Raw genomic sequence first — 14,875 nt, 5'->3', positions numbered from 1 at the left:
CACTCACCTTCCTTTTACTTCCTATACCTATAAAGCTAAAACAGCTATCTACCTACAGGGCAGTTACAAAATAATAATAATAATAATAATAATGGAGGGGTGCCTGAGTGGCTCGGTCTATTAAGTGTCTGACTCTTGATTTCAGCACAAGTTATGATCTCAGGGTTGTAAGATCAAGCCCTGCATCCAGCTCCACACCAGGTATGGAGCCTAGTTAAGATGCTCCCTCTCTAAAAAAAAGAAGAAGAAGAAGAAGAAGAAGTAGAAAAAAAATTTAATTCAAAAATTTAAAAATAAAAAGCAAATGGAGCTAGTACATGTAGAGTGCTTGGCATAGCTCCTGACACACACTAACTACTCAAAACAAGTTAACAGTCTACTAAGGGTAGAAATTTCATCCATTGGTAGAAATCTCATCCATCTAATACCATGGTCACAATCAATCTTGTTGCCTATACTCTTACTTGATCTAGATTCCTTATTTCATCTTTCCCTACCATTCACTTTCAAAATTGCTCTTGCTGGGGCACCTGGGTGGCTCAGTGGGTTAAAGCTTCTGCCTTCGGCTCAAATCATGATCCCAGGGTCCTAGGATAAAGCCCCGCATCGGGCTCTCTGCTCAGCAGGGAGCCTGCTTCCTTCCCCTCTCTCTGCCTCTCTGCCTACTTGTGATCTCTGTCTGTCAAATAAATAAAAATCTTTTTAAAATAAATAAATAAATAAATAAATAAATAAATAAATAAATAAATAAAATTGCTCTTGCTTTGGGGAACCTACGTGGCTTAGTCGGTTAAGTGTCTGATTCTCAGTTTCTGCTCAGGTCATGATGTAAGGGTCACGAGATTGAGTCCTGCGTGGGGTTCCACACTCTGCAGGGAGTCTGCTTGAGTTTGTCTCTCTCCCTCAATACCCTCCCCCAGCTCGTGCCTCCCTCTCTCTCTAAAAAAATAAATTTTAAAAAATAAATAAATTGCTTTTGCTTTTAAATGGCGTGATAAACAACAGTAATAGCAGGAATAATTATAAAAACAACAGTCTGTATATACTTCGACCATAAATTACAGGCCCAAGTTTTAACTACAAAGCATGAAGATTGCAAAAGTAATTTACCATTAATATGTATAGAAGACAAAGCCATATTATACTAACAGTCATATATATATATATATATATATATATATATATATATATATATATCCAATATAAGATTTTTTCATATAAAATAAATAAGAATTAGATTCTAATAAATATTTGTTATTTCTAAAAGTAAATCTGTATTTCAAATGAGCTTGGTGTGAGCAGCAAGGAGATTAGCCTCTTTCCTAGTTTGTCTCATATTTGGAAATATACATAAATAATTCCATTAAAATCAGCAAAGAGGGGAGCCTGGGTGGCTCAGTAGTTAAGCATCTGCCTTCAGCCTTAGGTCATGATCTCAGGGTTCGAGCCCCACATCAGGCTCCCTGCTCTGAGGGAAGCCTGTTCTCCCTCTCTCCTACTCCCCGTTCGTGTTCCATCTCTCACTGTATCTCTTCTCTGTAAAAAAATAAAATAAAATAAAATCTTTAAAAAATAAATAAAATTGGCAAAGAATTATTTATAACTAGTAAGTTAAGTGGTAAACAACACGAATTCAGAGATGAATAATGGTCCTTGACGTGACACATAGTTATAAGGCCAGAAAAGAATGCCAAAGCAGGGAAGGGAAGGGTCCTCAAAGAAATCTTGCTTTTTTGACTAGAATGCTCTTCTCCCATGGTATCTCAGCTTAAAGGTCACCTACTCAGATTTTTTGTTACTACCTTTTCTACCTTCTGGCACAGCATTTCTCAAATTTGGGGAGCTAAGAATGAAACAATGAGCATGTGAAGAACTAAATAAAAAGCTAAGAAAATACACACATGTGCACACACTCAAGGACTCAAACAAACATGCCATTAAGTATGCTGGGAATTACACATACACAAGAACAGAATACTCTTTCATTGGCAAATTAGCAGATCACACTCTGTTCCAATACGGTGCCTCAAGAACTCTGTAACAGTATCTTTAGATAAGGTCCAGTCCAAAAACAAAACCCTAGTAATCATCTCATTATTTCTGCCTCTTTGCCCATTTTAGAAAGGATGCACTTAAAAGCTTAATTTTAGAATGTATCTGAGGCAATAAGAATCACTATATGTAACAGTGATAATTAATGTACTACATTGCATCTGACAAAATCTTCAATCTATTACTTTCACTAGAACAACAACAACAACAAAAAATCTTTCCTACTGATTTCTAAGCTTAGGGGTTATATACAAATAAATATATGAAATTCAACTTTAAGAGGTTAAAAATAGCATTACAACCTAAAAACACAGGGATGTTTCTCAATGTGCCCTTTCTATATTTATTTCCAGGATTCCAAGTTTTAATTCAGCAACTTCTGTCACCTACTGGATAGTTACAAGTACTACTAAGAGCTTCAGTGATACAAAAGAATTAAAATGGATGATTTCAGCATTCTAAGTCATGTACAAGTTGGGTGACAATCAACAGATGGCAGATAAAAATGTGACAGAGCCATACCATGGGCTTTATCCGACTTAGAAAGCAATGAGATTCTGACACACGCTACAACGTGGATGAAGTCTGAAGACATTATGCTCACTCAAACAAGCCAGACACAGAAGGTACAATATTCTATGACTCCACTTATAAAAGTTACTACCCAGAAGAGGCAAATTCATAAACACAAAGTAAAACAGACCTGGGGGGGGGGGGGCACGGGTATGGGTGGGAATAATAGAGAATTACTGTTTAATGGGTACAAAGTTTCAGTTTGGGATGATGAAAAATTTACAGTAGTGATAGATGCACACTGTCAAGGTACTTAATGCCACTGAACTGTGCACTTAAAAAATGGTGAACAAGGGGGCACCTGGGTGGCTCAGTCAGCTGAGTGTCCAGCTAGTGATTCTGGCTCAGGTCATAATCTCAGGTCCATGCACAGCAGCAGGGAGCATGCTTGGGATTCTCTCTCCCCCTCTCCCTCTGCCCCTCCTCACCCTCAGTTAAGGTACTCACTCACTCTCCCTCTCTCAATTTCTTTTTATTTTTTTTTTTAATTTTTAAAGATAGATATTTATTTATTTATTTGAGACAGAGCGGGGGATGGGGAGTGAGGGTCAGAGGGAAAGGGAGAAACAGGCTCTGCACTAAGCAAGGAGCCCGACGTGGGGCTCGATCCCAGGACCCCAGGATCATGACCTGAGCTGAAGGCAGACACTTAACCAACACAGCCACCCAGGCACTCCTCAAATTTCTTTTTTAAAATGGTGAAAAGGGTCCCATATATACTAAAATTGGGAGGAGAGAGAAGACTATTAGCATGGCCCCAGCACAAGGATGCAAATTCATGCAAATTCATGAAGCATTCCATATTTTTTTAAAATGATGAAACAGGTAATTCTATGTTATATATGATATACCACAATTAAATATGTACATAATAAAGGACAAAAATAAAACACCATAATTTCTTCAAGATACCCTAAAAATAGAGCAACACAGAAATCAATCTTAATTTCAAGAGGCTGATATTTGGGTCATTAATGAAGGAAATATTCTCAAACATGTTTAAAGTAAAATTATGACATTTTCCTGATGGAATGTGTAATATATGCTGATGTAATAAATACACATGACAACAGTAGCACAGAGAATGCTGACAGAAGACAGCGAATGGGAACTATACAATATTAACATTTCTACATTTTACCTAAAATGGTATGATATATTTTTTTAAAGATTTTATTTATTTATTTGACAGAGAGCAAAAGAGAACAAGCAGGAGGAGCAGCAGAGGGAGAGGGAGAAGCAGGCTCCCCACTGAGTAGAGAGCCCAATGCAGGGCTCCATCCCAGGCTCTGGAATCATGCATGACCTGAGTGGAAGGCAGACGCTTAACTGACTGAGCCACCCAGGTGCCCCTGAAATGGTATAACATTAACTCTAAATAGACCATGAAAAGTTAAGGATGCATACTGCAGTACCTAGAAAAACAACTAAAAAATGGAAAAGGTCTTCATAGATAAATTTAAAGAGAATTCCAAAAATTAAGATAATCCAAGTAAGACAGGAATGGTAGCCACAAACCCAGTCACATCACTAATATATTAAATGTTAACAGATCTTAGTGAAATTGCATACTGATGAGGATATACAAATCCATGACAATAAAAACACTGAACTGCTTATCACAAAAGGGTGACTATTAGGACATGGGAATTATATCTCAGTAAAGCTGTTACTAAAGAAAATAAGGCAAACCAAAAAACATAATAGACTAAACACTACAATTAAAGATACAGATTAGGAGAATGATTTAAAAGTACAACCCACCTACAAGCTGGCTACAAAAGACATGTTTTCAATATAAGGAGTCAGACGGAGAAGTGCATACCGTGCACACTGTGAGCGGAAGACACTTAAAAAGACTTTGGAGTTAAATATTAAGCAACTTGTCCAAGATCATATAGCTACAAAATGGCAGAGCAAGCATTCTAACTCTGATTACAGACTGTGCTAGTAAGTGCAAGGGGACAGTAAGGAGTGAGAAAAGGAAAGCTTGAGTATAATATTCAAGCTATTTTAACTTTAAGCAAAGGGTAGAAAATCCCATATTCTTAATCTTCCTGTTGAAGTCACCAAAAACCCCACTCCTAGATGTGACTTGCCTTGTCTACGCCCTTTAAAAACTCCCTAGAAATAAAGGAAGAGTTCTCCTTTTCAGGTATCCATGTTAGAACATTTCTACTCAACATCATCTTCAAATTCAACAAATATTCTGGAAAGTAACCTCTAATCCAACATGCAGGAAAAGAAACATATTCTCAAACATTTCAAAGGGCATTCTGTTACAGGGGTTTTATGAACTTACTTGCATACATTTTCATAAATGCTCCTGAACATAACATTTAAGAGTCACAATTATAAATATTATTATAAAACTGTCAGAAGGAAAGAATCACTAACTTTCTCCTCTACATCCATGGAAACCAGATTAATTAATTCAAAGTAAGTACATCATAGAGCAGTAAAAGGTATCAATGACCATTCCACAGCTCTACCAGTCACTCACCTACTTTACTTATAAAGTCAGTGGGCTCCTGTGGGGGTTTCCCAGGGGGCTCAGTCCTTAAGCATCTGCCTTTGGCTCAGGTCACGATCCTGGAGTCCCAGGATCAAGCCCCACATCTGGCTCTCTGCTCAGAAGGAAGCCTTCTCCCTTTCCTACTCCCCCACTTCTGTTCCCTCTCTCATGGTCTCTCTCTCTGTCAAATAAATAAATAAACTCTCTTTTTTTAAAAAGTTTACTTATAAAGTCAGCAAATCCAAGTGCAGACAGTTACTTTCACTGGTGTCCAAGAGCAAAAGATCAGAAAAACAAAAATAATTGTTTTTAGACCTTAAATATGGCAGACCAATGGGGGGAAAGAATGAGCGAAAAGAGAAAAGCCTGCAAGAGCAAAAACAGGCACCGGCCAAGCTATCATTTCAAAAAACAAAACAGAAAACACTAATAACTTGGTCTAGTTTCAATTCATCTTTGAAGCAGTTTGGAACATTTACTGAGCTGGGAATTTCTAACTTTTGTTAGAAACTATACTCTCATTTACTAGCCGTGTGACACCAAGCAAAGCCTTTACTACTGAGATTATTCTCTCTTCTTAACACTGAGGATGGTAATACTTACCATCACAAATTGTCAGGAAGATAAAATAAGAATGGTGCTAGTGTTATCTGAAGGTTGGTATTCACCACACCTATTTTTAAGAGCCTGGGGGAAGGCAAGAAACGTTCTGTGCCCCTTATTTTCTTATAAACAAAATCCTACTTCAGCAAATGAAGAGTCCCCTACGTAACAATCTACAGCAAAATTCTAACCCACACACTCACTCCCTCCAGAAGGATATAAACACGGGTGCAAGGGTACAGTGGCAGCCTCCAGGGAATTAAATGGGGGTTGGGGTCAGAGTTGCACAGATGAAGGAAACCTTCTTTTTCAACGTATACATGAGGATGAATTAACTTTAAGATTTTACACTCCTGAAAATTTTTAACTTTAACATAATAAAGTCAGAGATCTGTGTCCAAAATGTGAATTCTACTAACGTTAAGAAAACATATGTAGTTAAAACTATCTACAAAACATACTAGTGGTAACATTTCTCAACTTTCTTTTCTTTTTTCTTTTTTTTTTTTGAGAGACAGAGAGAAAGCATGCGGGGGCAGGGGCAGGAGAGGCAGTGGTGACAGCAAAGGGAGAAGGGAGGAGAGGGGGCAGAGAGAGAGAGGGAAAGAGACTCTTAAGCAGGCTCCGACTGGGAGCCGGAGGCAGGGCTCAGTCTCAGGAGCCAGAGATCATGACCTCAGCCAAAATTAAGAGTCCGAGGCTTAATCTACTAAACAACCCCCTCCTATTTCTCAACATTCTTAAGCCATAATATAAATAAATTTCAACAGTCATGCACAAAACACCTCTGTGAGTTACCAAGATCACAGCCCACATAGATAAAATCAGAGTTGCATACAATTCTGGACTTGAAAGGGAAATGGAGAAGAGGAGATCAGAAAGAAAATTCATGAGAAAGGAAGGCAGTCATTCACATATTCTACAATCATCTAACATGAAACCCCTGATGGAAATAATCTTCATTTAAGGAGAATGTGAACTTCTTTGTAATATTTTCTTCCCTGAAGTCATTTGTGTACTTGAATTATTTGACTTGACTGTGAACTCCTCATGAGCAGGGCACATATCTGATTCATTTTTATATCCTCCTCAGATACCTTAAACATAGATACCAAATAATCATTTTTTTAATGATTAAATGAATTCATGAATGAACATAATGGCCTGTCCTTTAACTTCTCTGAGACCCAAATATTCATCAATATCAGGTATTGGTAAATTTTTACTACAAAAGGGCCACTCAGTAAATACTTTAGGCTTTGCAGGTTATTCGGTCTCTGCTATAGCTACACCATCCTGCTTTACAGAGCAAAAGCATCCATAGACAACACATAAATGAAAGAGCTTGACATCGTGCCAATAAAATGTAACTTACAGAAAACAGGTGGCATGGCCCATGGGTCATGGTTTAGAGACGCCTCATCTCTACAACTTAAATTTAGTACATTATATTGTACAGGCACATTCGTATATGTTATATTCAAATCACTTTCTGACATAATGACAGAGCTCAGCCGAAATTTCGAACAAGATGGTAACAAAAAAGAATGTCAATGGGAAAATGTGATTATACTACACACAATCTGATAAATCTGGACCTTTGGCTGCTTCTACCTAATCTGCCCTCTCCAGACTTGTTACCATTAGCTATGTATGTCACCTCACATCACAATTTCTGTAGGCCTCAGTTTAATCTTTAGGCCCTAGTTTTTAATCTTTCAATAGGTTAAAACAGATCATTCTAAACTAGAACTCTTGGTTCTTAAAAACTGCCCAAATTAAATTTATGGCTTTTAAGTGGAAATGTCATCTAGAAAAGTACATTCATAAATAATTTTAAATCCGTGAAAGAACAAAACACAAGCATTTCACAGAAACAAAGTATAACATATTAGAATAATAAGTTAAGATACCACCTGGGATAACTGAAATCAGCTCCTCGAAGCATTCAAAAAGTCCTATTTTAGCACCAGAAAACTAAGGTATCAGTACCATCTTGAATGTATTTATAAATACACCTGGGAAATCAGTTCAACTCACCTGGTCAGGGTAGTAATATCTAAAAGAGACTCAGATCATACATAAATCTTTTCCCAAAATAGAGAAAGTAGTAAGATTTAACCTTAAATGCCACAATATGCAATGAAAAGAGAAATAACGTTCTTGTATAATAATAAATCACCAGACTCCTTGACATAGTTAGCTACTGAAGAGCTAACTTTTATGTTTATGTTTATATTTTTTAAAGATTTAATTTATATATTTGACAGAGAAAGAGAGGGCACAAGAGGGGGAGTGGGAGAGGGAGAAGCAGGCTCCCCGCTGAGAAACGAGCCTAATGCGCAACTTGATCCCAGGACTTTGGGATCATGACCTAAGCCGAAGGCAGATGCTTAACCCACCGAGCCGACCAGGCACTCAAGCATTAAATTTTTTAGACGTCCATATAATATATAACAAACTTGGTGTCATTCATTAGGTATAAAGATGATTTTATAACTTTTCCACTTTCATTCTTCAAACCAATACCTGGTTACAGAAGAAAAACTCTTCACTTTTCACAAATAATTTTCAGAGAACTGACAAGTCAATTACAATTCTGTAACTCACGGGCACGTGGTGGGGGGGCTCAGTGGGTTAAGCCTCTGCCTTCAGCTCAGGTCATGATCCCAGGGTCCTGGGATGAGCATCTTGTCAGGCTCCCTGCTCAGCGGGCAGTCTGCTTCTCCCTCTCCCACTGTCCACCACCCTCCCCCCCAACTCATTCTCTCGCTCTCCTCTCTCTCAAGTAAATAAAAAATTTTTAAAAACCTGTAATCCATCACTACCCACATTTACAAAAGCAACACCATTATACTGCTTCCTGAAATACAAGTTTACAGACTCTGGTTCATTACATGCTTACCAGATATTTGGCAAATTCTTTGTTTTCGGAAAGGAATCCATAACCTGGATGTACCTTAGAAATGAAAACAAAAAGCACTTTCAATTTTACCATTATCACAAAACTTTTATAAACAACACAGAGAGTACATTCATGTGTTTATATTTCAAGGGCCTGGAGTCAGGTTCCTTCTCTTACATACTGACAGATTCAACACACATTCCTGAGTACGGATCCAAATTCCAAGAAACTGCCTATATAATAACTCACTTGCAGTACACTACCTTTGTCCCGATCATAATCAGGACCACTGACCTACAAATCAGCCCGTCCACCTACATACATCTATTTCAACACAACCTGAACTCTCCCTACTTTTTCTGAGGCTAATTTCGGTCACAAGGGCGGAAAATTTTCTAATGGCTAGAGGGTCAAAGAATAAGGTTAAAAGAAACCATTTGTGAGACAGATTAAACGCTCCTAATTCCTCTTTCTTTACCGTCCTGGGAAATGCTGCTTTCCAAAAACCTGGCTAAGCCAACTAACATATTTTATTCCTAACACGAACACACTCCAACCACCCAATGAGCAGTTTTTGTCAAAACTAAAGTTGAAATCTCGTTTACGTTTTCTTTACATACTGAATTTCTTTCTGCTAACATGTACTCTTCTTTCCCTCCTTGGCCCACTTAACCATTCACAACCACTTTATGCCATCCTCTCTCACAAGCCATGTTGCTATCACAGAAGTTCTATCGTCCTGGCCTATCACACTGGCTGAACAAATTTAGCCCTCTATTATCAGTCAAGATTGGACATACTTCCAGGAAAACAATTCTACTGTAAGGAAAGCCAAGTTTCCAAGGAGCCAATATCATAATCTAGAAGTAGCTACACATCTGAGATTTTTAAATGCTGAACTAAGCTTTAGGAACCTGGTACAAAATTTAAGCAGTTGCGTCACAGGAAAATTTCACTCCACCAAATGCATTTTATAGAGACATTTAACGAAAGACTGTATTCTGACAAGCTATCGTCAAGGGTTAAAGAGTTTTACCTTCATTAACTATGATAATAAACTGTAAACATCTATAATATGGGTTCATGAATTCAGTTATTTATTTAAACATGTACCTTACTAAAACATTTCTTTCACAAGACATGTGAACACTAATTGAAGCACTCCAGGCTAATTGCTGGTGTTGGCTGTTTTCAACCAATTTCAGAGATAACTCTGCGTAGTTTGCAACATTATATGTAATTAGGTCTCTGATCCAAAACACACACACACACACACACACACACACACAGCACCAACAGAACACAATTCCTGATGTCAGAAACCAGTTTTTTCCCCGGATTCCACCCCATTCAAACAGAACTGGAGATGGGGAAGAATTACTGCTATCTCCATGTATGTTAAGTGTACTCTACTGACATTATCAAACTAAAATAATTACCAATTGCATAGTTTTTATTTCTGGAAGAGCAACCACGTATATTTAATTTTTAAATGATTAAAACAATTTAAACAAGAATCTTTTGGATCCTATTTATCACACAGATTCTTTTTAATGTCCTTATTGCACTGAAAGGGTTAATACTCAAAACTAATTGGGATTTCTTTTTTTTTTTTTTTTTTTTTTTCCCCTAACAAATTTGGAAATGAACTGAAACTGCTCCCTGGTGTGAAAGCTGAATCCCACAGCCACCTGCAGGATCAGCGACCGACACTGCCAGATGCTATAAAGCCTTTGATTTCCAGCAGTGAATTCGGCCACATTTAACTCATGTGACATGAACTAACTGCAACAGCATTTTCAATCATTCTTTCTTTTTTTTTTTTTCTTTCTTTTTTTTTCTGAATACAACCTCTAGCTTTCTGCTCACTATATATGAAACAGCTGCAGCAGATAGATTCATTCAGACTCACAGCTTGGGCCCTGGTTTTCTTAATGGCTTCCATGATGGCATCCATGTTGAGGTAGCTTTGACTGGTGGGAGCTGGGCCAACACAGACAGCCTCATCCGCCATTTTCACATGAACCTGAAGAGACAAATCTCTGCATTACTGATGCTCCCAGCAAAGAGAACTCCCATCATTTGTGAATACACACAAAATTGCATTTGTGATTGTTTCCCTTATCCTTTAGGTAGTCAGAGCTCCTTTCTGAAAGTGCACTAAAAAAAGAACAGTGTAACGTATCAGCTCAGGAACTCTATTAACCATGACTTCCATTTATTACAAGCCTAATCGTTGTCTAGCCAGATAACTTCCGTAATATTCCCTACCAATTTGATTAAATAAAACCCCTGCAAACAACGTTGGCCCCCTATTCAGTTCATCTACATATAAATCTTGTATCAAAAACTACCCTGTTACATGTAGCCAGAGTAACCCAATATTTTCCTAACAAGCACTCATGCCCAGTTCTAAACAAGCTCCCCAGGAAGTGGGGATAATTAGAGAAACTGAAAGAAGGGATGCAGTGAGTGTCCCTGCACAGCATCAGGTCAGCACCAGGCACAAATTAAAGTCCAGAACTAAAGAGTTCAATATCAACAAGCCAGAAAATCTTGACAATCATTTAAATACTCTCACATTTGATCCTCATCCATTTTTACTTTTACTCCTAGAAGAGCTGATATGTGCATTAACTCTAAGTCTACTCAAAACTTAAAAATATATGCTCCACTTTTTTAATTAACATATAAGGTATTATTTGTTTCTGAGGTGTATGCTCCAATTTTAAGACTACTCACTGTACAGTTTTAAACCTATTTTTGCTTGAGGTGAGGCCTTCACTACTGAAAAGAGTAACTTATTTCTAAAAGAAACTATTCTTTTAAAAATGATAAAGGGATTCATATATCTTTGAAATGGCTTTCCCTAACAGTTTTCCAGTTTTCCAGTTTAAGGCACTTCCAATCTGTTTAAATTTATTTCACAAGGCAGACATAAAAACTAGAGCACCGAGATCTACCTGGACATTTATGACCCCACCTCCCCCACAAAAGTCTAAGATGGAAAATACTTTTGAGTATTGCTAAGTTCTATTCTTCAGCCATGAATTTTTAAGAAGCATTGCTTTAAATGAAATTGACAAAAAAATACAACCAGTTAAGTCATGTTTTAGAAAGTTCAGAGTTATATTTATCCATTCAATATTTTCCAGTAAGTAAAAAATTATATTGTGCCCAAGAGATTTACACATCAATATTTTAATAGAAAATACTCAGATACATATACTCTGTAATATCTTTAATAGTGTCCCCGTAAGAAAAATCAGCCAGGCTCACAAAAGGATCCTAAATATTCCCATGTTCAAAGCAAGGCTCTCCTTGTGACTATTTTTGCCTTGCTTCCACCAACCCTCCAACCTCAAGTGGTTCCTCTCCTCTCAGACCAGAATGCTCCTCCTCTACTGTGCTTTCCCAGTTCAGCCCCTATTACTAACAACTCTGTTATTATATTGTGGCTGTGGGGTTTTTTCTATAAAAAAGAAACTGACACCGAGCAATCCTTTAAAAAGAATGCATTAGCAAGGTGGGAATAAAGTAAAGTTAAATCCACATTTATTGTGTATTTTTTCCTCCTCCAAGTACTACCTATTAAAGATGCACCTTAAGTTTCACTTCTGCCAAAGGGTCTTTCCCAGGTCCTTCAGCTTCAGATGAATCTCCTTTAATCTGAACTCTGATAGTCCTTAGGGCAAATTTTGGCATTCCATCCTGCCTAGCAATGTTACTCTGACTGCTTTATAGATTCTGTCTGTTACAATTGAGAAGCTCTCCTCCACCAGATTAGAAGGTCTTACAAGGCAGAGATTATGTCTTAAATCGCTTTTTAAACAAACAAAAAAAATCACTCCCAGCACAATGTAACGTGCTAAAAGCTTATTAACCCATAGATACACATGGATGGCATTTATTTGACAGAGAGTGAACAACTGAGCACACCAGCAGAGGGAGAGGGAGAAGCAGGCCTCCGCTGAGCAGCAGCGAGCCCAATGGAGGGTTCGATCGCCAGCCCTGGGATCATGACCTGAGCAGAAGGCAGATGCTTAACCAAGTGAGCCACATAGGGACCACTAAGCCATTGTCTTTGAGGTAAAAGTCTATCCAAATTAAAAATTCTCCAATCTTAGCAATACATACGGGAATTGAAGGTTGCATGGGAAGAAATCAAAAGACACATACATACATACGTGTATATATTTATATGTCCAAAATTCTTTTAATAAACATGCATCAAAAAGTAGAAGAGGAGACTCTAAATAGTATTTTGACTTACTTGCTTCTAGTCTTTTTTCTTTTTCTTTTTTTTTTTTTTAAAGATTTTACTTATTTATTTGACAGAGAGAGAGATCACAAGTAGGCAGAGAGACAGGCAGAGAGAGAGACGGGGAAGCAGGCTTCTTGCTGAGCAGGGAGCCCGATGCGGGGCTCAATCCCAGGATCCTGGGATCATGACCTGAGCCGAAGGCAGAGGCTTTAACTCACTGAGCCTCCCAGGCACCCCTAGTCGTTTTTTCTAAACACACTTTTCAACCATACCGCATATATAATTTTATATCCCTTTGTTTTATAACTAACATCTTAATAGACATGTTTCCTGTTATCACATGACTATCTAGCTCAGAGCCTAACATATTTTAGCAGATGATCAGTATTATTCAAATAAACATTCAAATAAATTAATGTCAAAAGCAGGTCAAAACTGCTTATGAGGGACGCCTGGGTGGCTCAGTTGGTTAAGCAACTGCCTTCGGCTCGGGTCATGATCCCAGCGTCCTGGGATCGAGTCCCACATCGGGCTCCTTGTTCTGTGGGGAGCCTGCTTCTCCCTCTGCCTCTGCCTGCCACTCTGTCTGCCTGTGCTCGCTCTCTCTCTCTCTCTGACAAATAAATAAAAAATCTTAAAAAAAAAAAAAAACTGCTTATGGGCTTTACAAAGAAAAGGCAAAACATGCTGTTTCTAAAAGGCTGACTGGGAACACCTGGGTGGCTCAGTTGGTTAAGCATCTGCCTTTGGCTCAAGTCATAATCCCAGGGTCCCAGGATCGCGTCCCGCATCGGGCTTCTCCCTCTGCCTGCTATGCCTGTTCTGCCTTCAGTTCTTCGTGCTTCTGCTCACTCTTTGACAAATAAATTTTTAAAATCTTTAAATAAATAAATATAAACGGCTGACTGGAAACAAACCTTTCTTTAGGGTAGAAGCTATACTAGCATCTCAACAAACCCACAGTGAAGCCCAGGTTCCGTACGAGCAAAAATCCTGGGCAAGGCCATTTGAAAGAAAAAACTAGAATCCTCTGCTGCCTTAGCTCCCAAGGAGATACTTACTTCTGACTTGATCAGAAAGAAAAATTTTTTAAACTTTTGAAACTCAAACTTCAATTTTGTTGTTATTATTGTACTAAATGCCTGAGGTGATTTTACTGCGTTACTAAGAGAAAAACCAACTGCATTCAAGCCATGTAGGTGGTCTTCTGAAGAGCGACTTATCACTGCTTACACTGACCAGATGGATTTATGTTTCAAGAATTTCAACATCCTAAAAAATATCAATTCCTTTTTTTTATACTTCAATAATATATAACAATCAGAGAAAAGGTTAAACTGAACTCATCAATTAACTAGGATATTGCTAGCTACAAGTTTCAAAAAGAAAAAAGATTTAAAGTATGAAGTAGTCTTCAGAAAAGTTTCCAATAATTTTTCTCAAGCATTTAGTTTTCTACTTTAAATTTTATTGTTTAAATTGAAAAAAATTACTTGAACCTGGCTTTTATTTCCCAAATAATAATCTAACAGAACAAAGTGTTTTTCAACTTAAAGAACTGAAAAAAAAAAAAAAAATCACCTTCTGCACTGATTTTTTCCAAATGACTTTAAACACTTGGACACAGGTTAAAAATTGTGCCAGAAGAGGACATGAACAGACATTTCTGCAAAGAAGACACCCAGATGGCCAACAGATACATGAAAAAATGCTCCACATCACTCAGCATCAGAGAAATACAAATCAAAACACAGTGAGATACAACCTCACACCAGTCAGAATGGCTAAAATTAACAAGTCAGGAAATGACAGATGCTGGCGAGGATGCGGAGAAAGGGGAACCCTCCTACACTGTTGGTGGGAATGCAAGCTGGTGCAACCACTCTGGAAAACAGCATGGAGGTTCCTCAAAAAATTAAAAATAGAGCTACCCTATGACCCAGCAGTGCAATTGCTGGGTCAT

At 37.9% G+C, this 14,875-nt stretch overlaps 1 protein-coding gene across 7 annotated transcripts in view; it reads right to left on the bottom strand.

The window, feature by feature from the left end:
• Positions 1 to 14,875, bottom strand: part of LOC111146952 (propionyl-CoA carboxylase alpha subunit) — a 397,121-nt gene that overhangs the window by 318,148 nt on the left and 64,098 nt on the right. For all 7 annotated transcript variants that reach the window (XM_022502699.1, XM_022502702.1, XM_022502704.1 and 4 more), the window contains 2 exons: positions 10,561 to 10,674; positions 8,649 to 8,702 (listed from right to left, as the gene is read on the bottom strand). In XM_022502699.1, the coding sequence (XP_022358407.1) occupies positions 8,649 to 8,702; positions 10,561 to 10,674 (168 nt within the window). The remainder of the gene's footprint in view (positions 1 to 8,648; positions 8,703 to 10,560; positions 10,675 to 14,875) is intronic.

The sequence above is a fragment of the Enhydra lutris genome, unplaced genomic scaffold (genome assembly GCF_002288905.1).
Source record: "Enhydra lutris kenyoni isolate GAN:26980312 unplaced genomic scaffold, ASM228890v2 scaffoldscaffold15, whole genome shotgun sequence".
NCBI lineage: Eukaryota > Metazoa > Chordata > Mammalia > Carnivora > Mustelidae > Enhydra > Enhydra lutris.
This window is presented reverse-complemented; position numbering and strand designations above follow the sequence as displayed.